Raw genomic sequence first — 26,062 nt, 5'->3', positions numbered from 1 at the left:
TAAGCAGACAGCTACAACAAATGATAATATCTGAGAATGTGTACTTCCTTATTATTAATAGAGGTAGAATAATTTTAATTTAGTAACACCTATAAAGAAAAGGGGTTTCACAATCAAAGTAACCAGCTGAAGAGTGTTTGTGAGAAAAACACAATCATATACTTGAGAAATAACTAACTTGTGACAGTTAAAATTTATTAGTTTTAAAACAAGTTTATGGGAAGTTAAAATAGCATCCAATTAACAGATGTCGGTTGTTTAGATTTTCTATTTCTTCTTGTGTCAATTCTGTCATTCTTTTTCCTTATAAAATTTAATTCTTGTCTCTTAGTTGAATGTAATTGTCACAAAGTTTTTTACACATTGCCTTATTTTCCTTTTCATGTCTACATGATACAGAATGATACCCTTTCTTTCATCCCTGGTGTCATTAGTTTGTTTCTTTTCTCTTTTTGAAAAATGAAAAGTGATAGTAGCTTATAGGTTTAATTTGTCTTTTCAAATAACTAACTTTTGGATTTCTTTTTAGCTTTATTGTTAATATTAAATTTCGTATTTTCTTTTGTACTTTTATAATGCATGCTGCTTGTGTTTTTTTTTTTTTTTACAAAGAATGTGTTTTATACAGCTGTTGGATATGGTCTTGTATATATCTCCACTGTTCAAAGTAACTGATGGTTTGTCTTTAAATCTTTATATCTAAAATTTTGTTCTTTATTTCAATATCTTTCCTTTCCACATTAGAGAGGCCTATTTTTACAAACATCTTCTTAATACACAGAATATTCCTTTAAAATTTATCTTTAAATATTTGTATAGGGAAGGGGTTGTTCATGTGTGGGCTTTTACCCATGGAGGCCAAAAGAGGACATCAGATCCCCTGGATCTGGAGTTATAGGCATTTCTGATCCACCAGACAAGAGCGTTAGGAACTGAACCAATACTCTCTCAAGAGCAATATATGATCATGACCACTGAACAATCTCTCAGCTCTGATACTCTCCTTTTAAGGTGATCAATTACCAACTAAAAATTAACTGTACAAGTTGCTGCTCTTGACTGGATTCCATGGTTTGTTCTGCATGTGCACAGTTCAGAGACCAGCTAGGTATCTGAGAAAAGTTTATATTCAGACCTAGAACTCCTTCTCTGGACCCTTCTCATTTGTAGGATTCTATAATTAGTTTTTGTAATTTTGAATTACAGCCCCAGATTCTCCAGTAATGCTAATAAATGAATGTGTTCATGACCTTTTCAGAAAATTTGCTCTGCAAGCAAAAGAACTTGTTCCACCTGGTCCCACAGACCTTCAGTCCCAAATAAACACACTGACACTTATATTAATTATAAACTGTTTGGCCAATAGTTCAAGCTTCTTATTGGCTAGTTCTCTCTTAATTATTAACCCATTACTATTAATCCATGTATTTCTACATGGCATTATCTTACCAGAGAATACCCAGTGTCTTGTCTTCCTGGTACTACATGGCATCTCTCTGGCCACTTCTCTCAGCATCCATTCCCCAGAATTCTTCTTGTTTGTTAGCCCCACCTGTACTCCCTGTCTGGCTACTGGCCAATCAGTGTTTCATTCATCAACGAATAAGAGAAGCATATATACAGAAGGACATTGCCCTTCATGTCTAGCTGAAATCTCTCAAAATAATAAGGCAACTAGCAACAGAGTCATCCAGCATCCTACTCTGGCCTCAGTATGCATACATACAGATTCACATACTCCCAGGCATGTAACACATACATTTGAGTTCTCTACAATCTATGCTTCTTTACATTCAGTATGAAAGTCAGCAGGTATATTGCCAACAACAGAATAAACATGATTTATGTTTTTCATCTGTTGTATAAAAGATCTACCTTTTTTCTGGCGTCTCATCTGGCTTGATAGATTGTAGTTCTTTCTTCTTAAGGGCTTTCTGGAAAGTGTTAAGAAGACAATAATGACTACCTGTACAAATTTTAATTTGTGTTCTGTTATATTTTCAAATGGAGAATAAATCTTTATAATGCAAATATACATTTATATTCATAATACATGTCATAAACCAAGAATCCATATGAATATTGGGTTTGCTCAATACTAAGTCTTCTTCAGTATCTTTTTGCACCAGAAATATAAATCTTAGTAATAATTCTAGTGAACAAGTTTTTTTATAAATTTAATATAGATAAGAATTTATTTATTTGGCTGTGCCTTACAAAAGAACTGACGTAACATTTTACAAAATAAAATCATCTATGAAAAATAAAAATAACCTTAAATTAGGTTTAATGGGAAAATGTAAGTAGAATGATGTGGAATATTTCCTGATGTTACTTGGTATGTCTATCAGAATTGGTTATCAAATTCCTAGCTGTCAAAGACTTATGGACTAAAATACATTCTCACCAAATTCTCAAAGTCTAATCCACAGTGTGTTTATATTTTTAGCAAAGGCTTCCAGAGAAGTGTGAGGTTCAAAGGTGACGCCATAATCCAAACTACTGATTCTCTCATATGTCGCAGATGTTGCCACATGGGAGCAGGTTTACACAGGTCCCTCAAAAGAAGACTCAGAGATACTTTTAAGAATGAACTTAGCCAGGCTGGAGAGATGGCTCAGAGGTTAAGAGCACCGACTGCTCTTCCAGAGGTCATGAGTTCAATTCCCAGAAACCACATGGTGGCTCATGAGATATGGTGATATGAGACATGGTTATGAGATATGGTGCCCTCTTCTAGTGTGCAGATATACATGGAAGCAGAATGTTGTATACATAATAAATAAATAAAGTCTTTAAAAAAAGAATGAACTTAGCCTTTATTGGCTGCAGGTATCTTCAGCCTCAATGGACTGAAGCACTTTCTCATGTCCAGGGCATTTTTACTTTTCTGTATACTTTAGCCAGTTGATCACCATATGCTCAAAACAAGTTGAATGAGGCTTCCAAAAACACAATGCCAAAAGTCTTGATCATTGTGTATCACAGTTTTCTGGGTTTCCCAAACCAAGTGTTGCATAGGCCTTTGTATCCTTGGTGAACTCTCAGACAAGGTTCATGTGGGGGACAAAAGGTATCTGCTTAACAAAGGACGGATTAAGGCTAGGTGCTATCTCTGAGGAGCAAGGCCAGGTATAGCCCACCTGGGATTAAGGCTAGTTGAGATCATCAGGATCCTGCCACTCATATGAATAGGATGATGCCCCATAATAAGGTCCTCTTATGACACAAGGCCAAAAAGACAAAGAATCTCAAACTAAGGAGAAAGAAATCCTCTTGCTGGCAGCTTAAGCTTGGACTTTGGGCCTCCAGAATTATGAGATAAGTAACTCTACTGGTTAAGTCATATACATTGTTGTGTTTTGGTACTAGAACCCTAGAAGACTGATACAAAAATGCCCAGGAAAAGAGTTCAGTTAGAGAAGCCAACTTGCATTCAGTGAAAAATGTCTTCCATATGTCATTCAGAACAAGACTGGTATAAAGTGCTGCACTGCTCTCAACAATTACACAACAGTGTTTAATAGGGTGTTTTCTTATACATTCCCTTTGCGCTAAACAACAATGAGACTATACGGAAAAATAATTGCATAATAGCTCTGGGTAACTGGTCATTGCCTCTGAGCAATGTGAGCCAAAGGTGAAGCTGATGCATTTCATCCACTTTATAATCTTTCATGATGATCATTTTGCACAAAATAGCTTTTGAAAAAGAACAGGGATAAGGAATTTCAAGTCATTCTGATAGTTGAGAGGAAAAAAAATGGAGTGTGTGTGGTCATTGTCTCCTTCAGATTCTATGAAGTCAGGTAATGGAAGTTTTTGTGGCATATGGCATATGCACATCACCTAGAAAATGTGTGTCTTCACATTTACAGAAGCCAAACATATCTTATATAAATTCTCTGAAAATGTAAAAGGCAACATAAGATGAAATGTAAAGATGTTGCACTTGTGCTGCAAAAAATGCTCAGCTTTAGACATAGGCTGTTTATTTCAAATCATAGCTGCTACTTACAAAGCAGAGCTTCATTTGTATTATATTTCTCTCAGATGCAATCTTAGCTGTACATGTTCATGCTCTCTCATGGTATTCATTTCTAAGGGTTTTATTTTTTTCTACAATTACATTAGAAAATATGAACCTTGAAAACAGATTGGTACTTTCAGAATTTCTGGTCATACATTCTTTTTCAAAGTAAACAACTACTCCAAAAATAATACTATTATTTTTAAATTTATGTATAACACATAAGCGATGCTAAACCACAAAGCCATGCTTTTCACTGCTGCCTTCATGAAGCTCCAAGATAGGTATTCATGGATACAAAACTACTAATGGTTCATAAAACTTAATTTTTAATCTTTTAATCCATACTTTTATAGGAACTGTTTTTGGTTTGGATACCCAGTCTTTAGGTAAGAATACTACTATTCTTGTCATGTTTTATTCTCTGTCTTTCTTCTTGGCCAGACTAACTAAATTGCAAGTCTCCATAATAAAGTCCATTGTGAGGGTCTCCCCTCCTAGCTTGTCTTCTCGTTCTTTCCTTTCCTCTTCTGAAAACTCACTGGGGTCCCTTTCTCCACTGGTACCCCTTCCTTCCTCCTTCCCTCCTTCCCTTCCTTCCTTTCTTGTTCCTTCCTTCATCCCTTCCTTCTTCCTTCCTTCCTTCTTCCTTCTTTCCTTCCTTCCCTCCTTCTCCCTTCTTCCTTCCTTCTTTCATTCCTTCCTACCTTTCTTCTTCCTTACTTCCTCCCTTCTTCCTTCCTCCCTCCCTCCTTCCCTTCCTTCCTAAGGAAGCTAGAATAGACTTGGGGTTTTGCTTTGGTTTTCCTGTGTGTTTGTTGTTTGTTGTGGTTTGCATTTTGCAAAGTGAATGCCAGTTTTTGTTTTAAAGGGTTCCCCCATGAGTATAACATAGAAGTCTTTTAAAGACTTCTATATTCAATTCTCAAGCCCAGTATACCTTGATATTTCAACTCCATTTTGTCCTAAAATGTTTCTTCTTCACACAGCTGTCAGGTGCTTCTTCCAAGTTCCCCGAAATCCTTCTTTCTGCCCAGAAACAGCTTTTCTGTTCCTCAAACATTTGGCTGAAGAATATGTAAACTACTAATAAAACTCTCTGACATATTTTCAATTTTTTTTTCTAACAACCTGAATAGATTTATCTCACATCACTTCCCAGACTCCTTCCCCTACATAGTCTCTCAACTATCAGAATTAACTGGGACTCACTTCTGGGATTTACACAATATTATTACACCTCAGTCTTCTTTTTAGAAAAACAGCTGTCTAACCCATCAATCCCCATCCTCTTTCCAAATTTGTTTTTTTTTTCCTTTCTGACAGTTCTCATAATATAATAATTAAACTCTTACACTGATTAACTATAGAACTTCTCGAGCCTTTCATTTTACATGTTATTGCTAGACAGATTGCTATTTCACTCTGCTGCTGTGAATTTCTGAAATATATTTGCTATAAAAAGGTACTCTATAAATGGCATGCTATTCCCTAGCACCCCTAAATGTGGTTAAAGGGGTATTCTATAAGTCATAAGGAATTCTCATAGTTTTTTAAACAGTCTTGTGTCCCTGCCAGACTACATATAAAACATAGTATATAAACATACCATGCAAGGTAAAATGATCTGTTTTCAAAGAAACAACTGTTAAAGGAGAACATTTCTAGTATATACATGTGATGTCAAAAGTTACACATTAAAACATGTGAAATCAACTGCAAAGCTTTCCTGCCAGGCTGGACTGTTAACAGCTGGGCTTGTTCTGTGGAGATCAGCCATGCCCCTAGCACTGTGAGGAGCAGTAAGCTACAGTTCTTATGCCACTACTGCTTACAATCTGAGAAATGACTAGGACAGAAAGAAATGCCAATCATCATCACACATTCAGAATCAAAAGTTACCAAATGTATTGGGGAGAATTTTAACATGTCATTCTCCTTGAATTCTTGAATTTAGGAGTGTCTCAGAATGCACACAACAACAGAAGAGCTTTTAAAGCATGCAAGAAACTTCAAAGGGCTGTAGTACCTAAGCCCATGTGTACCCACAGGAAAGCTGCCCAAAGACACCCCCCTAGCATCTGTACAAAAGGTGATCTCAATTTCACCATTTCCTCTCTGTATCTTTCCACAAAAGCATGATTGCCGAAGAGAAGCTGGTAAGTCTGCAGGACTCATACGTCCTTCAGAACAGGGAAAATCATACAAAGTGACTCAGCAAAGCATCACTTTAACCTCCCTGAAGAACGAAAACTAAGAATTTACTCCTTTACATGGGAATTATGCTTGTTTATTTTGCCATTGTGGAGACTGAGTCTAGGGTCTTGCACTACCTGGAAAGTACTCCATCATCAAGCTACACTTCCCTAGCACAGGTTTTATTTTACTTTTTTGCAGTTATTTTATTTTATTTATTTATTTTATTTAAATTCTTTAATTACCACTCATATTTACATATCCATCCCCACATTCCCTCACCCTCCCATCCTCCCATGTTCCACATCAATCCCCCCAACCCACCCCCCAACTCCTCCCCAGGGATAGTGAGGTCCTCCACCAGGGACCTTCAAAGTCTGTCATATCATTTGGGGGAGGGCCCAGGACTTCCTTTCTGTATCTGGGCTGCAATAGTATCCCTCCATAGGGAATGGGCTCCCAAAGTCCATTTGTGTTATAGGGTTGAAGAATGGCTTCACTCTTATAGGTGGCACCCACATTCAGAGGGCTTGTTTCGGTCCAATACTATTTCCTCAGCTTTATGACCGGGGTCTCCATACTCTTACTAGGTCAGGTCCACTGTTTCTTCAGGTCTCTCCAGCCCCATCTTGGCTCCTTTGCTTATCCCTCCTCCCTCTCGACAACTGAATTACAGTAGTATGTTTCAGTGCTTAGCTGTGGGTGCCTGTTTCTGCTTAGAAGAGCTACTGGATGAAGGCTCTAGGAATGGTAACCAAGGTAGACACCAATCTCATTATAGGAGAAAGGCATCAATGGCATTTTCTCCACCACTGCTTGGATTCTTAGTTGGGGTCATCCCTGTGGATCCCCTATCATTTCCCCTGTGTCAGACCTCTCTCCATACCTGTACTGTCTCCCTCTATCAAGGCATCTCCTTTCTTGCCCTCCTCTATTCCTCACAGGTTTTAAACACAGCACTTAAATACAAAGGCTGAAAGGGAGAAAGAGAAGTGACCGCTTCCCAACTAAGTCCTTAGTTATCTGTAAAAAGGTAAGGGCACTGCCATTTCAAGGAACATGTATGTAATAATAAACCCTAGCACCATACAAAAATAATTCTAAAAACATAAAACTGATTATATATATATATATATATATAATATATATATATATATATATATATATAATCAATCTTGTTGCCCAGGCTGGCTTTGAACTCACAGAGATCTGCCTGTCTCTGCCTCCAGAGTGCTGGGATTAAAGGCGTGCATGCACCACCACTGCCTGGCCTGAATTACATTTTTAATGTATGACTGAGCTGATAGAAAAACAACAGAATTTCATTCTAGTTAAAAGCAACAAAATGTTTACTTATGAGTTTGGAGCCTGTCCTTTTGAAGCTTGTGTATTAATTTTGATCATAAACCTGACTGAACTGAGAAATACCTAGGAGACTAAGGAGGCATATTTCTGAGTCTGTCTATGATGGGCTCCAGGGACCAGAAATGATACGATCTGAATGGCTCTGATGTATGAATGGAGTTAGTCCCTTGATGGATTCATAATTGGATGGTGTCAGTGAAACAGTAAAAGGTAGAAGGAGAATGTGGCATTGTAGGAAGACATGGTCACTGAAGACATCCTTGAAGCTATATCCTGACTTGACCCTTTCTTGGTTCTCTGCCAGTTCCTGATGTGAATTACTGTACCTCCCTGATACAAGAGACTGAATGCTCTGAATCTGTGAGCCAAATAAAGCCTTCCTCTGTAAAGTTGCTTTTGTCATGTCATGGCAGTGAGGAAGGTGACTAATACAGATATCCTGAGGACACTGGCTGCTTTGGCCGCAAGAGTCTCGTCTCCCTATTTTGTTTCTAGTCTCTTTTAATTTTTTTAAAACCTTGAGGCAATTTGTCACTCTCTTAATTTTTCTAAATTGCAGTTATTTTTAACTGATACATAAAGTATAAGAATTGCATGTATCAATGATTCAACATAGTGGGGAAACTTTAGGACATAGTTATAGGCAACAAATTTCTGAATAAAACCATTCTATTTAGTCTTTAAGTAAGAGAAAATGTGTCTATTTCATCACACATCTATCATTATTTTACTGTATAACATTCAAAATCCTTTCTGCTAGCTTCCTGAAATATACAGTTTATCACCATTACCTAAATACAGTATGCTGTGTGGTAGTAACATATCAGAATGCTATTCTATGGCCTACTGAACAACCTCTCCTCAGATCATTGGCTCATTTATTGGTTGACAGATTTACTCCCCTGGTGTTTAATTTCTGCAACCCTTTGTATATTATAGATATTAATATTAACCTCTGGCCTGAGGTCTTGCTGGAAAAAATTTTCCCCTATTTTGTAGGCTGTTGATTTGGTTGGCAGTTTCTTTAGTTGTACAGAAGGTTTTTAATTTCATGCTATTCCATCTGTCAATTCTGTTTCCTTTCCTATTGTGGTTTTATTCAGAAATTTGTTGCCCATAGCTATATCCTAAAGTTTCCCCATTTTGCTTTACTTTAGAAGTTTCAGTGATACCAATTTTAAATTAAGGTGTGGGATCCAGTTTGAAATTGATTTTTTCTCAGGGTGAATCTACTGTGAATAGTATATTTTTCCTGTTTTATTTCTCAGCAAGTTTGTTCTTGCTTTATGTAAAAGCAACCAATGTTTATATGTTAATTTTGTATCTTGATACATTATTGCAAGTATTTATCAGAGACAAGGGTTTGGGGTGGATCCCATGAGGATTTTTAGGTACATAATACTGTCATTTGAAAAAAAAAGTAATAGCTTTAGTTTTCCTTTCTAACCTAAGTTTAGTTTATGACAATAGTCAGAACATCATTCAACAGGGCAGTGGTACTGTTTGTGTTGTATTTTAAATTTATCTGTATTAAGTAGTTTTATTTTTTATCTTATTTCATTTACAAGACTCCAAGATTTAGCCACACTGAAATTTCAAACTGGAAATTATATGAACAAGGCTATTTTTTTGGAGGACATTGATAGGAAATGATCTGGAAGGGGGCTCTTCAAATTTTAACATGTTTATAAATCACTATGGATTTGTTTTCAAGACAAAGACACGCTTACCTGGATGGATACATCATCTTATTGACTCTGTCCAGGATAACACATGAGTGAAAACTCTACAATGTCAAAGCAACTACCATATTTTCCAGATAAACTTTGACATTTGCTATCATTATATGTCATTATCTAATAATGGATTTTGACACATTTGAGGAGAGATAACCCCACTCAACAAATTTAAAAAGAAATTGCATTGCATTCCTATGCTACTACACAACTAAATCATAATAGAATAGACATTTCAATGTCTATCAGAAAACAGCCCATATACATAACCACTGTTGAGAATCTGACAAAAGCTAGCATCATACACCAAGATGCTGATAAATATCTACAGATATTCTACTTCAATAAATCTGGGATTGGGAGTGAGAATCTATATGTCTAATAAATTTCCATATACTAACAGTGCTGGGGACACATGGGCCTCAAAGAGAGAGTGCTGAGAAAGATATTTTTATGCTCTTTAAGATTTTCTAAAATGTATTTATTTAAAGAGAAACCACAGAAAGATGAGTACAGGGGACATATTGCTTTCGTAGCATTTCCACCATGTTCCATGACCCCAGCCTCTCTATCTTGTGAAAGTGTTTTCACCAAAGTGTGCTTGATGGGGGATGTCCTTCTGTATGCTGTGAATTTATATTTCTCTTATTGGTTAATGAATAAAGCTGTTTCAGCCAATGAACATGCAGGACATAGCCAGCAGTAAGTATAGGTGGGGCTACAAAACTGTAAGGATGCTGGAAGAGGAACACAGAGAGGATTCGGGAGGAGATGCCATGTAGCTGCCAAGAAAGCAAGAGGCTCAGGCATCACTGGTAAGACAAGACCATGTGGAGATACACAGATTAATAGAAATGGGTTAATAATTAAAAGAAAACTAACCAGTAGGAAGCCTGAGCCATAGGCCAAACAGATTATAATTAATACAAGCCTCTGTCTGTGTTTATTTGGGACCAAATGGCTGTGGGATCAGATGGGACAGAAACTTCTATCCACAAATGACACCCAACTTCTAGCAACTACATCCACATAAATCCTGAGAGCGCTTGGGAAGGGATTCTAAACACAAAAGAACAGAGGCAAGCATGACTTCTCAGTAGCATCATTTTCTCTGGTGGGCTCTGTTTGCTAGAGGCAAACAGATGCCCAGCTGCTTTAGGAGAGGCTTCCTGATTCAGTGTTAGTGGCAAAAACTACATAGCTCATTTAAGTGACCCTGCTTCCAAACAATTAAATGATGTTTATGAGCAGCTGGCAGCATGCTTCTTGGTGATGACATGGACATAGAAACTCCACAGAGTTGTGACAATAAACATTGCTCCCACCAGTACCTCTGAAATGAATCTAGACTCTCAGAAAGGGTGGGGCCAGTCATCATTTCAATCTTAGCCATGCTGTTTAGCAGATTAAAGACTCACATGGTCAGAAAAAGATAGAGATATATAGTAAATACAGATTCAGAGGAACAAAACCTCTAAATGGTATACAGTGTGCTTAAAAATATATGTAGGCTTGGGAGAGAAAAGAAAAGGGATACAGAAAATTGGTACAAAAGAAATAGAGTAGCTGGGCAAGGTGGCACATACCTTTAATCCCAGCATTTAGAAGGCACACATCCCTATGGTTTCTAGACCAGCCTGGTCTATATAGTGAATTCCAGGACAGCCAAAGATACACACATAAATTCTGTCTCAAGAACAAAAACAAAAAACAGAAAAATTAAAAGTAAAAGAAATAGAGAAAAAGCCATGTAAATATGGAAAATATACAGAGAGTTTGAATACTGTATGTTATTGTGTTGTCTTTGAATCATTTGACTGCTGAGGAAGGAGCAACAGCTGCTAAAAGACATTTGATTATAAATGCTGCTGAATTAATCCTACCTACATATTTAGAAAATGCCTTGACTTCAAAGTTTAAGTCTAAAGACATGTTACTTTGTAGAAAAAGGTTCTGCTCTTGTTTCTACAGAAAATGAAAAGCTGTGGATTCCTTCCAGACAAATATGTTTTGATCAAATAAGATCCCCTGAAGAAGTGGCCCAGGTAAACCAATATCCAAAACTGCTGAGACATGCGGCCTCACAGACTAATAAGCCAGTATTTGGTCAAGGTTCTGGGTTTTCTCAGGATGCCCATGAGATTGACAGCACCCCCAAACAGCAGGAAGCAGTTTGGAGAGAACTATACCCAAATTCCCAAATATTCCTTATAAATGTTTTCATTTAAATGGCATTGGTTATAGATAGTTAATGATCACAGTCAATCTCATTCTAAAGAACAAAAGGGGCCTGCCTTCCCCTCCACCCTCCAGTAGAGTGGTGAAAGTCAGGGGCTCCTCCACCCAACCTCTCCCTCTCTGAGTTCCCTGACTTACAGAGTCCACCAGACCCTTCCTACCAACAAATCCTGCAGAGGGACCTGGAGGCCATCATTCCTGCCTTCCCCTTCACCCTCCAGTAGAGTGAGCCAGTGAGTCAGTGAACAAAGTAGTGAGAGGAGTGGATAGACCTTTGAACCCATACCCACCAGAAGAGGGAGAAACCCACATATATCCACTGGAAGAAGAGATGGGAAGATGACAGTATAAGAACATATACAACAACAGAAAGACTTATATGACACCACCAAAGTCTAGGGACTCGCCACCACCAAGACCTGATTATCCCAACATAGGCGAAACAGAAGAGAATGACCTTAGAAACAGCTTCATGAAAATGTTAGAGGCTCACAAAGAGGATATGAAAAAATCCCTTAAAGAAATGAAAGAAAAAACAAACCAAAAAATGCAATAAATCAACAAATCTCTCAAAGAAAGCAAGGAAAGCCAAGAAAAAAATCAAACAAATGAAGGGAACAATTCAAGACCTGATAACTGAAATAGGGACAAAAAAGGAAACACAAACTGAGGGAATTCTAGAAACAGAAAAGCTGGGTAAATGATGAGAAACTACAGATGCAAGCATAACCAACAGAATACAAGAGATGGAAGACAGCATCTCAGGGGGTAAAGACACTAGGAGATTCATCAGTCAAAGAAAATCTTAAATCTAACAAATCCTTAACACAAAATATCCAGGAAATGTGGGACACCATAAAAAAAACAAACCTAAGAATAATAGGCATAGAAGAAGGTGAAGAAGCCCAGATCAAAGGTGCAGAAAACATATTCAACAAAATCATAGAATAAAACTTCCCTAACATGAAGAAAGACATGACAATGAATATACAAGAAGCTTACTGAATACCAAATAGATTGGACAAAAAAAATAAGTCCTCTCATGACATAATAATCAAAACACCAAACATACAGAATAAAGAAAGAATATTAAGAGCACCTAAGGAAAAAGGTCAAGTAATATATAAAGGCAGACCTATCAGAATTACACTTGACTTTTCCATGGAAACCCTGAAAGCCAGGAGGTCCTGGATAGATGTTCGACAAACATTAAGAGAGATAACAGATGGCAGAACAGACTACCATACCCAGCAAAACGCTCAATCACAGTAGATAGAGAACATAAGATATTCCGTGACAAAACCAGATTTACACAATACATATCCACAAATCTAGCCCTACAGAAAGTTCTAGAAGGAAAACTCAAACCCAAGGAAATCAACTACACTCAGAAAAACATAGGTAATAGATAATCCCACTTTATCAAAAGCCAGAAATAGAGGAAAAACCCCAATAATACCACCACCAAAAACAAATCCAAAACAAACAAGAAAAAACAATCAATGGTCATTAATATCCCTTAATATCAATGGTCTTAACTGACCTATAAAAAGACACAGACTAAGAGAATGGATACGAAGACAGGATCCATCCTTCTGCTGCATACAAGAAACACATCTCAACTTTAAAGACAGACATTACCTCAGAGTTAAGGGTTGGGAAAAGATTTTCCAATCAAATGACCCTAAGAAGCAAGCTGATGTCCTACTATCTAACAAATTAGACTTCAAACTAAAATCAATCAAAAGAGATAAAGAATGTTATTTTATATTCATCACAGGAAATAGTCCATCACAATGAAGTCTCAATTCTGAACATCTATGCCCCAAATTCAAAGGCACCAACATTCATAAAGGAAATATTACTAAAACTCAAATCACATATTAAACACTACACACGTATAGTGGGAGACTTCAACACCCTCCTCTCACCACTAGACAGGACAACAAGACAGAAACTAAACAAAGAAACAAAGGAACTAACAGAAGTTATGACCCAATTAGGATTAATAGTCACCTATAGAACATTCCATACAAAAACAAAAGAATATACCTTCTCAGTACCACATGGAACCTGCTCCAAAACTGACCACATACTCAGCAACATAGCAAACCTCAACAGATACAAAAACATTGGAATAGCCCCCTGTATCCTATCATATCATCACGGTTTAAAGTTAGACTTCAATAACTGCAAATTTCAGAAACCCTACAAACTCATGGAAAATGAACAATGCACAATTGCACCATTCCTAGGTCAAGGAAGAAATAAAAAAAGAAATTAAACACTTCCTAAAATTCACCAAAAATGAAGATACAACAGACACAAACTCATGGGATACTTTGAAAGCAATGCTAAGAGGAAAGTTCATAGCACTAAGTGCCCACATGAAGAAACTGGAGAATAGTAACACTAGAGAATTAACACCACAAGTGAAAGTTCTAGAACAAAAAGAAGCAAACTCACCCCGGAGGAGTAGATGCTAGGAAATAATCAAATTGAAGGCTGAAATCAATAAAGCAGAAACACAGAAAACAATAAAAAAAATCAATGAAACAAAGAGGTGGTTCTTTGAGAAAATCAGTAAGATAGACAAACCTTTATCCAAACTAACCAAAAGGCAGAGAGAGAGAGAGAGAGAGAGAGAGAGAGAGAGAGAGAGAGCATGCTAATTACCAAAATCAGATGAAAAGGGGGACACTGAGGAAGTCCATTGAATCATCTAGTCATACTTTGAAAATGTGAACTCCACAGAATTCTAAAATTTAAAGGAAATGGACAATTTTCTGGATAGATATCATTTACCAAAATCAAATCAAGAACAGATAAATAATTTAAATAGACCTATAACCACTAATGAAATAGAAGTCATTAAAATCTTGCAACCAAAAAAACAAACAAACAAACAAACAAAAAAAGCCTAGGACCAGATGGTTTCAGTGCAGAATTCTACCAGAAATTGAAAGAACAGCTGTTACCTGTACTCCTCAAACTGTTCCATGCAATAAAAGCAGAAAGGTCAATGCCAACAGTTTTATGAGACTACAATTACCTTGGTACTCAAGCCAAACAAAGACACAACTAGGAAAGAGAACTACAGATCAATATCTCTCATAAATATTGATGCAAAAATACTCAATGACACACTGGCAAATCTAAACCAAGAACACATCAGAAAAATCATCCACCATGATCAAGTACACTTCATCTTAGGAAAGCAGGGATCATTCAACATACAAAAATCTATCAGTGTAATCAACCATATAAGCAAACTGTAAAAGAAAAACCACATGATCAGCTCATTAGATGCTGAAAAAGCCTTTGACAAAATCCAACACCCCTTCATGATAAAGGTCCTGGAAAGATAAGGGATGACAGGAACATACCTAAACATAAAAAAGTAATATACAGAAAAAAAAACAGCCAACATAAAATTAATGGAGAGAAACTCAACACAATTCCTCTAAAATCAGGAACAAGACAAGGCTGTCCACTCTCTTCATATCTTTTCAATATTGTACTTGAAGTGCTAGCTAGACCAATAAGACAACAAAAGGAGATCAAGGGGATACAAATTGGAAAGGAAGAAGTCAAGCTTTCACTGTTTGCAGATGATATGGTAGTTTACATAAGTGACCCAAAAAAACTCTACCAGGGAACTCCTACAGCCGACAAACACCTTCAGCACAGTGCCAGGACACAAAATTAACTCAAAAAAGTCAGTAGCCCTACTATATATAGATGATAAATGCATGGAGAAAGAAATCAGAGAAACATCACCCTTTATAATAGCCACAAACAACATAAAATATCTTGGGGTAACACTTACCAAACAAATAAAAGACCGGTATATCCAGAACTTTGAGAGTTTAAATAAAGAAATTAAAGAAGATACTAGAAAATGGAAAGATCTCCCATGCTCTTGGATAGGTATGATCAACATAGTAAAAATGGCAATCTTGCCAAAAGCAATCTACTGATTCAATGTAATTTCCATCAAAATACTGACACAAATTTTTACAGACCTTGAAAGAACAATAATCAACTTTACATGGAAAAACAAAAGACCCAGGATAGCCAAAACAACCCTGTACAATAAAGAACTTCTGAAGGCATCACGATCCCTGAGTCTAGCTCTATTATAGAGCTATAGTCCTGAAAACAGCTTCGTATTGGTATAAATATAGACAGGTAGACCAATGGTTTAGACAGGTTTTCAATTGAAAACCCTGATATTAATCCACACACCTATGAACACCTGATTTTTTACAAAGAAGGTAGAACTATACAAAGGAAAAAAGAAAGCATCTTCAACAAATGGTGCTGGCATAACTGGATGCTGGCATGTAGAAGAACACAGATAGATCCATATCTATTGCCATGCACAAAGCTTAAGTCAAAATGGATCAAAGACCTCAACATAAATCCAACCACACTGAACTTTTTAGAAGAGAAAGTGGGAAGTACCCTAGAAGGAATTGTAAAGGAGACCACTTCCTGAGCATAACACTAGTAGCACAGACATAGAGATCAGCAATTAATACATGGGACCTCTTGAAATTGAGAAGCTTCTGAAAGGCAAATGACACAGTTAACAAGACAAAAAGGCAGCCCACAGAATGGGAAAAGATCTTCACCAACCGCACATCTGACAGAGGGCTGATGTCCAAAATTTATAAAGAACTCGAGATGCTAGTCTCCAAAACATCAGAAAATCCAATTAAAAAGTAGGGTACAGAGCTAAATGGAGAATTATCAATAGAGGAGTCTAAAATGACTGATAGACACTTAAGAAAGTGTTCAACATCCTTAGTCATCAAGGAAATGGAAATCAAAACAACTCTGAGATACCATCTTACTCCTGTCAGAATGGCTAAACTCAAAAACTCCAAGGACAGTTTATGCTGAAGAGGATGTGGAGAAATGAGATCACTCCTCCACTGCTTGTGGGAGTGCCAACTTGTACAGCAACTTTGGAAATCAGTATGGCAGTTCCTCAGGAAAATGAGAATCAGTTTGCCACAAGATCCAGCAATTCCACTCTTAGCCATATACCCAAAAGGTGCACATTCATACAATAAGGACATCTGTTCAACTATGTTCATAGCAGCATTATTTGTAATAGCCAGAACCTGAAAGCAATCTACATGCCCCTCAACTGAAGAATGGATAGAGAATGGAGTACTACTCAGCAGGGGGGTTGTGGGGGAAGCAGTGGAACCCTGAAATTCGAAGGCAAAGAGATGGAACTAGAAGAAACCATCCTGAATGAGGTAACCCAGTCACAAAAAAAATGGTATGTACTCACTCATATATGGATTTTAGTTATGGATAAGGGGATTGCCAGCCTACAATCCACACCACCAAAGAAGCTGGGAAACAAGGAGGACCCTAAGAGAGACATGCATGGTACCCTGAAGAGGAGGATGGGAATAGGATCTCCTGAGCAGAGTGGGAGCATGGGGCTAGGGGAGAGAGAACTGGGATAAAGAGAGGAAGAGAAGGGTAGGGGAGAGTAGGAAATGGGGGAGCAAAAAGTCTAAACACTGAACTGAACTCCTAGAATCCATTTGCAAAGAGGAAGGAGTGAAGAGCTAAGAATTCAAGACCAAGCTGGTGAAATCCACAGACTGGACAAGAAGGAACACATGGACCCCAGACTAATGGCTGTGAGGACTTCATGGGACTGATCCAGACCCCCCTAAGCATGAGTGTCAGTGAGGAGGCCTCAGCAATCTGTGGGACCCCTGGTAGTAGACCAATATTTATCCCTGGTTTATGAATGAAATTCGGGAACCCCTTCCACATGAAGGGATGCTCTCTCAGCCTGGAATCATGGGAGAGGGCCTATGTCCTGCCCTGGATGGAGGATGACAGACTTTGGGAAACCCCCATGGAAGGCCTTACCCTCCCTGGGTAGTGAAGGAGGGATAGGGTGGGAGGTTGGTGGGGAGCTGGGGAGGAGGGGCAGGAGAGGGAGCTGAGACTGACATATGAAGCAGGCTTGTTTCTAATTTAAATAAGAATAAATTTTAAAAAAGGGAATATGATATAGAAATGAATACTTTGCATAGATATGGATTTTGGTTTATTGATACAAATTTAAGATAAATTTTGTTATATGTATATTTCTATTCTTGTTTAGGTGTTGTGATTATACAGCTCTTTTAAAATGTAAAATATAATTAAATACAGATTATAGATAGTCATCTATAATAGTCACAAGTTTAGTCATGTTAGTTAGTTTTTCTGGATATACAGAGATAAATTTTCAAATGAATAGGTGTTCTTCAAAACCTTTCAAAGGCCTACAGAATATGGCATTTAAAATTATTAGGGTTTTTCTTGACAATGAGACACAACTACTCCTGGCAGCACCAATTATATCAGAGAGGAAAATGGGCATGGAAGAAACTCTTTATGTAGTTTGCCTTCTATGTGGCAAAACTGGACTATTGGGCAAAGAACTGCCCTTGCCTTAACTGCTGACTGTAAGTATGCAGTTACAAAGGAAAGTGACTGCTGAAACTTGCTTAGAGACAGGATGGTCCTCCAGGGTTCCTGCTTTACAGAACAAAGCAACTGATGAACTTAGCCAATACAAAACAGAACAGATCTTCAAATTTCCTACTTCATTTAAAAGTTTGCCAGGCAAACTGAAAATGTTGCCCCAACATTACAGAGCAACCTTGGGTGATAGTCAGACAGCCAGCTGCTTCTGTCATTTCTCACATTTTTGGGAAGTTGCTTGCTCTAACTTCCTGTTTACTCAGTTAACATTATTTCCTTCTTGGGTCTCTGAGGGAGTTGAAGACTGGATAGTATAGTTAGAGTTTTCTTTGTTTAGCAGACTCATTGAAGATACTCACTAAAGATGTGTTAAGTGTAATAGGTTTGAAAGACATCAAAAGATAATTTGATAATGCAAATTAAAATAGAAAGTAAATTAGGTATAAGACTTTGAACTCAACAAGAAAGAATAGCTATGGAGTATTTTTTCTGAATTTGTCAAATGCTAATGGACTAGACATTGTTAATGTACTTATTGCCTGTATATATTGTATATGCTTATTGTATATAATTTTTTCTTATATTAGATATCTTTTTTTAATTTTAGACAAAAGGGGGGATATGTAGTGAAATCTTGCTGTACAAATAAAGCCTGTCTGAAGGTCAGAGAATGAAGTTTGCCACTAGCTAACCATAGAGGTCTGGAGGTCTGTACAGACAGACAGGAAGTGAGATAACTGGGCAAAAACAGAATATAAACAAGGAGAAAGAGGAACTCTATCTCTTGTCTGCTAAGAAGCTAAAGAGGTAAGGTGTGGCCATGTTTTTCTCTTTTCTCTCAGCATTTTTCTCTATATCTGACTCTAGGTTCTATTACTTAGACCAGTTAAGAATGACTAATAGACAATGAAAAGGTTGGGAAGAAGAACACAGAGAGTGGGGTGAGAGAGAGCAGCCATGTAGCTGCCAAGGAAGAAAGAGGCCTGGGCATCACCAATAAGCCACGACCATGTGGCAATACACAGATCAATAGAAATGGGTTAATAATTAAGAGAGAGCTAGCCAATAAGAAGCCTGACCATTGCCAAGAAGTTTATAATTAATATGTCTTTGTGTGTTTATTTGGTACTAAACAGCATTGGGACCAGCAGAACAGGAACTTCTGTCAACAAGCACTCTCGCTTTATAAGGTAGGATCACAAATGTGCTGTGAGTACGCTATCCGAAGTGTCACCTGCATTATCAGCTACATCGGGGAACTTCTGATTTGCTCTCATTTTATGGAGTCACTAAAATGAGTGACCAATAAAAAATGCCCCTTATGAATCCATCTACCACAAGATCCAGCAATTCTACTCTTAGGCATATACCCAAAAGAAGCACATTCATACAACAAGAACATCTGTTCAACGATGTTCATAGCAGCACTATTTGTAATAGCCAGAAACTGGAAGCAGCCTAGATGCCCCTCAAACGAAGAATGGATAGAGAAAATGTGGTACATTTATACAATGGAGTACTACTCGGCAGGAAAAAAAAAATGGAATCTTGAAATTTGCAGGAAAATTGATGGAACTGGGAGAAACCATTCTGAGCGAGATAACCCAATCACAAAAAGACAAACATGGTATGTACTCACTAATATTTGGATTTTAGACATAGAGTAAAGGATTACCAACCTACAATCCACACTGCCAAAGAAGCTAGTAAACAAGGAGAACCCTAAGAGACACATACATGGTCCCTTGGAGAAGGGGAAAGGGTCAAGATCCCCTGAGCAAATTGGGAGCATGGCAAGAAGGGGGAGGGAGCTAGGAGAATGAGAAGGGGAAAAGAGGAGGGATGCAGAGGACATGAGGGAGCAGAAAGGTTGAGTCAGGCGAAGAATAGAAGATAACAAGAATGGAGATACTGTAATAGAAGAAGACATTTTAGGTTTACAGAGAAATCAGGCACTAGGGAATGTCTGGAGATCTACAAAGATGACACCAGCTAACAATGTAAGCAACAGAGGAGACACTACCTTAAATGCCCTACCCAGATAATGAGATTGATGACTGACTTATATGCCACCAGATCGCTCTCATCCAGCAGCTGGTAGAAGTAGAAGTGGACACCCACAACTAATCACCGAACTGAACTGGAATCCAGATGCAGATAATGACGAGTGAAGATCAAAGGGGTCCAGACCAGGCTAGTGAAATCCACAGAACCAGCTGACCTGAATATCAGGGAACTCTTGTTCCCCAGACTGATAGCTGGGAAACCAGCATGGGACTGATCCAGACCCCAGGAACATGGGTTTCAGTGAGGAAATCTTGGAAATCTACGGGACCTCCTATAGTAGTTCAGTACTTATCCCTAGCATAGGTGTGAAATATGGGAGCCCATACCACATAGAGGAATACTCCTTGAGCCAAGACACACACCCCAAATGATATGATAGACTCTGATGACACCCTATGGAAGGCCTCACCATCCAGGGGGAGCAGAAAAGATATGTGACAGATAAGGTTTTAGTTGGGGGGGGTGTAGTAGGGGACGACGGGAGGGAGAAGGGAACTGGGATTGTCATGTATAACAATCCTGTTTCTAATTCAAATAAAAAAAATCTGAAAAAATGCCCCTTATTTGATGATAAAATATGCATATGAAAAGCTAAATTTCTGGTACCTTTATCATTTAATTTATCAAATTGTGAATCTATATATTTAACTTCTCAATTACTCTGATATCTTTACTTGCATATGCCATGTTATATATTTTTATATGCCATGCTAAATTCTCTACAAAAGGAATTAAGAAATCCTTGAACAAATTAATGACATTAATAAAAGCTGTTATTCTCCATGTACTTACTGTAATCTAGCTACAGTAGTCTCAGATATTTCTTATTTGATTGTCTTCTTCTAGTTGGTTACTCATTTGTTTTTCTTTTCTGATTTTGTTTCTAACTGAAGCAATGAATACCTTCAAAAATCCAAAACCAGTACTTCTTTAAATAGTGACTCAACAATATATAACTGAGATAAATATAAAATAGAACAAGGTACACCAATATCTTCTTCTACAAAACTAGAAATCACTAAAATTTAATCCTATTGTGTAATTCAATCTTATTTGTAATTCAAATATATAAAAAATAAAAAATAAAAAAAGAGAAAGCATGATATACATAATTATCTTAACATGATAAATGTCAGGAGCTGAAAATTATGGTATTAGAGAATTTCTTGGGGTCCAGACCTCCCATTCTAGTATCCCTGAGCTCTGGTCTCCATTGTATTGCAGATGCTAGCTGATTTGCTGTTGAATGGCATAGCCTTAGTGGAGAATGTCCCCAAGTTTTGCATCTCTACAGACCTAATCATTTGAATAGGCTTGCACCAGGGCAGAAGGTTTAGGTCTAGGTGGGAAGAGACTGATTTGAGGTATCTGCTGATAGGGTCTAGAGAGAGGTTGAGGAGAAACGGTCTCTGGTGTCAGGGGAGAACGGTTAGAAAGCAGTTGAGGAAAATGCTGGAATAAATGGGGGACTCCAGTTTGCAGCATGGAACTGTGAGCTCCCAAAGATGACAAGATGCCTGTGTCTGGTCCTTATTGCTGTTGAGTGGCTACAAATTTCCAAGTCCATGCTCCCCCACTAAGGCCAGACCTCATGACTTCTGTGGTATGGGACTGAGACAAGCCAGGCCAAATCAGATAAAAGGCAGTGTCAGAAGACATTAAAAAAGAGGGGTAAATATTTTGTAACAAGTGTAGGAATGGAAATGAAACAAAGCATTGAACTAATTTAAAGTTAAAAGTTATCTCTCATACCATGTGTGGTGACACACAGCATTTTTTTAAATTTTTTTATTAGTTCAAATTAGGAACAAGCTTGTTTCACATGTCAATCCCTTCTCCCTCTCCCTCCCCTAACCCCAATCCCTCCTCTCGCGACCTACCCCCCAGCCCATCCACCCTCCACTCCCCAGGCAAGGTAGGGCCCTCAACATGGGCTCCCCAAAGTCCACCACATCATCCTGGGCTGTACCTGAGCCATTGCCCATCTGTCCAGGGCAAGAGTGCATCCTTTCACGTGGGATGGGCTCCCAAAGTTCCCTCCTACAGCAGGAAAAAAATACTAATCCACTACCAGGGGCCCCTGGAGTTCAGAGGCCTCCTCATTGACATCCATGTTCAGGGGTCTGAATCAATACTGTACTGGCCTCCAAGACAGCATCTGGGGGTCTATGTGCTCCCCCTTGTTCAGGCCACCTGTTTCTGTGGGTTTCTCCAACCTGGAACCGACCCCTTCGATCTTCATTCCTCCCTCTCTTCTACTAAGTTCCAGAGTTCAGGTCAGTGTACATCTGTGGATGTCTGTCTCTACTTCCATTAGCCACTGGACCAGGGCTCTAGGATGGCATAAAAAGTAGTCACCAATCCCATTTTAGGGGAAGGGCGTTTAGGTTATCCTCTCCACCATTGCCTGGATTGTCAGTTCGTGTCATCCATGTAGGTCTCTGGAAATATCCCTCATGCCAGATCTCTCCTTGGACCTATAATGGCTCCCTCTAATATGGAATCTCTCATCCTCCTCTCTCGCCTCTATTCTTCCACCAACTCAATATTTCTGCTCCTCCATCTGTTCTCCGCCATTTCTCTTCTCCTGCTTTCATTCTGGCAGCTCCCTCTCCCCTACCCTCATGCTCCCAATTAGCTCAGGATTTCCTGCCCCTTCCCATTCCTGGGGTCCATTCATTTATCCCTTAGAGTTCTTCATGTCTCCTAGTTTCTTTGGTGAAGAGGATTATAGGCTGGTAATCCTTTGCTCTATGTCTAAAATTCATATATGAGTGATTACATACCGTGTTTGTCCTTTAGTGACTGGGTTATCTCACTCAGGATGGTTTCTTCTAGTTCCATCCATTTGCCTGCTAACCTCAAGATTCCATTGCTTTTTTTTCTGCTGAGTAGTATTCCATTGTATAAATATACCACATTTTCTCTGTCCATTCTTCAGTTGAGGGGCATCGAGGCTGCTTCCAGGTTCAGGCTATTACAAACAATGCTGCTATGAACATGGTTGAACATATGTCCTTGTTGTATGAACATGAACTATTTGGGTATATACCCAAGAGTGGAATGGCTGGATCTTGAGGTAGACTGATTCCCATTTTTCTGAGCAACCACCATACTGATTTCCAGAGTGGTCTTACAAGTTTGCACTCCCACCAGCAATGGAGGAGTGTTCCTTTTACTCCACATCCTCTCCAGCATAGATCGTCATTGGTATTTTTGATTTTAGCCATTCTGACAGGTGTGAGGTGGTAACTCAGAGTTGTTATGAGTTGCATTTCTCTGATAACCAAGGATTTTGAGCACTTTCTTAAGTGTCTTTTAATCATTTCAGATTCCTCTGTTGAGAATTCTCTATTTAGATATGCACCCCACTTTTTAATTTCATTGTTTGGTGTTTTGGTGGCTAGCTTCTTCAGATCCTTGTATATTTTGGAAATCAGCCCTCTGTCAGATGTGGGGTTGGTAAAGATCTTTTCCCATTCTGTGGGTGGTTGTTTTGTCTTACTGACTGTGTCCTTTGCCTTGCAGAAGCTTCTCAGTTTCAGGAGGTCCCATTTATTAGTTGCAGACCTCAATGTCTGTGCTACTGTCATAATGTTCAGGAGGCAGTCTTCTGTGCCAATTTGTTCAAGGGTAACTCCCACTTTCTCTTCTAGAAGATTCATTGTGGCTGGATTTATAGTAATATCTTTGATCCATTTGCACTTTTATGTTTTGTGTATGGTGACAGGTATGGATCTATCTGCAATCTTCTGCATGTCCGAATCCAGTTGTGCCAGCAACATCTGTTGAAGATGCTATCTTTTTTCCATTTTATAGATTTAGCATCTTTGTCAAAAATAATGTGTTCATACATGTGTGGGTCAATACCAGGGTTTTCATTTCGATTCCATTGGTCTATCTGTCTATTTTTGTGACAATAACAAACTGTTTTCAGAACTATGGCTCTATAATAGAGCTTGAAGTCAGGGATGGTGATGCCTCCAGAAATCCTTAATTGTACAGAGTTGTTTTGGCTATCCTGCGTTTTTTTATTTTTCCATATAAAGTTGAGTATTGTTCTTTCAATATCTGTGAAGAACTGTATAGGGATTTTGATGGGGATTGTGTTGAATCTTTAGATTACTTTTGGCAAGATTTCCATTTTTACTATGTTGATTCTACCTATCCAAGAGCATGGGAGATCTTTCCATTTTCTGATATCTTCTTTAATTTCTTTCTTTTAAGTCACAAAGTTCTTATTGTACAGGTCTTTCACTTTTTGGTTAGTGTTACCCCAAGATATTTTATGTTGCTTGTGGATATTGTGAAGGGTGATGTTTCCCTGATTTCATTCTCATTGGATTTATCATCTGTATATAGTAGGGCTACTGATTTTTTGAGTTAATTTTGTATCTTGCTACCTTGCTGAAGGTGTTTTTCAGTTGTAGGAGTTCCCTAGTAGAGTTTTCGGGTCACTAATGTAGACTATCATGTCATCTGCAAATAGTGAAAGTTTGACTTCTTCCTTTCCAATTTGTATCCATTTGATCCCCTTTCCTTGTCTTATTGCCCTAGCTAGAACTTCAAGTACAATATTGAAGAGATATGGAGAGAGTGGACAGCTTTGTCTTGTTCCTGATTTTAGAGTAATCGCTTTGAGTTTTGCTCCATTTATTTTGATGTTGGCTGTTGGTTTGGTGTATAGTGCTTTTATCATGTTTAGATATGTTCCTGTTAGTCCAGTTCTCTCCAAGATCTTTATCATGAAGGGATGTTGGATTTGTCAAAGGTCTTTTTAGCATCCAGTGGGATGATCATGTGTCTTTTTCTTTTAGTTTGTTTATAACATGGATTACATTGATGGATTTTTGTATTTTGAACCATCTTTGCACCCCTGGGATGAAGCCTACTTGATCATGGTGGATGATTTTTCTGATGTGTTCTTGGATTCAATTTGCTAATATTTTATTGAGTATTTTTGCATCGATGTTCATGAGGGATACTGGTCTGTAGTTCTCTTTCTTAGTTGTATCTTGTGTGGCTTGGGTATCAAAGTGATTGTAAAAAGAGTTTGGCAATGTCCCTTCTGCTTCTATTGTTCGGAACAGAATGAGGAGTATTGGCATTAGCTCTTGTTTAAATTTCTGGTAAAATTCTGCAGTGAAGCCATCTGGCCCTGGGCTTTTTTTGGTTGGGATGCTTTTGATGACTGCTTCTATTTCATTAGGGGTTATAGGTCACTTTAAACTGCTTATCTGTTCTTGGCTTAATTTTGGTAAGTGATAATCTATCCAGAAAACTGTCCATTTCCTTTAGATTTTTCTAATTTGTAGAGTACAGGTTTTCAAAGTATGACCTGAAGATTCTCTGAATTTCCTCAGTGTCTGTTTTTTTATTCCCCTTTTTGTTTCTGATTTTGTTAATTAGCATGCTCTCTCTCTCTCTGCCTTTTGGTTAATTTGCCTAGAGGTTTGTCTATCTTGTTGATCTTCTCAAAGAACCAATTCTTTGTTTCATTGATTCTTTGTAATGCTTTCCTAGTTTCTACTTTATTGATTTCAGCCCTCTGTTTGATTATATCCTGGTGTCTACTCCTCCTTGGTGTGTTTGCTTCTTTTTGCTCTAAAGCTTTCAGTTGTTCTGTCAATTCTCTAGTGTGCCTTTTCTCCAGTTTCTTCATGTGGGCAGTTAGTGCTATGAACTTTCCTCTTATCACTGCTTTCCAAGTGTCCTATAAGTTTGGATATTTTGTGTCTACATTCTCATTAAATTCTAGGAAGTCTTTAATTTCTTTTTTATTTCTTCCTCAACCCAGGAATGGTGCAATTGTGTGTTATTCAATTTCCAGGAATATGTATGTTTTCTGCAATTTGTATTGCTGTTGAATTCTAGTTTTAAAGCATGGTGATCTGATAAGATACAGGGGGTTATTTCAATT

The 26,062-nt window shown here is 38.0% G+C and overlaps 1 protein-coding gene across 1 annotated transcript in view; it reads right to left on the bottom strand.

Annotated features, from left to right (window-relative positions):
• Positions 1–26,062, bottom strand: part of Iqcm (IQ motif containing M) — a 413,729-nt gene that overhangs the window by 242,988 nt on the left and 144,679 nt on the right. Inside the window, exon 8 of the mRNA XM_027410546.2 lies at positions 1,876–1,934. Within this exon, the coding sequence (XP_027266347.2) occupies positions 1,876–1,934 (59 nt within the window). The remainder of the gene's footprint in view (positions 1–1,875; positions 1,935–26,062) is intronic.

Source organism: Cricetulus griseus, chromosome 3 (genome assembly GCF_003668045.3).
Source record: "Cricetulus griseus strain 17A/GY chromosome 3, alternate assembly CriGri-PICRH-1.0, whole genome shotgun sequence".
Lineage (NCBI taxonomy): Eukaryota > Metazoa > Chordata > Mammalia > Rodentia > Cricetidae > Cricetulus > Cricetulus griseus.
Note: the sequence above shows the minus strand (reverse complement) of the source record. Positions and strands in the feature narration are given on the sequence as shown.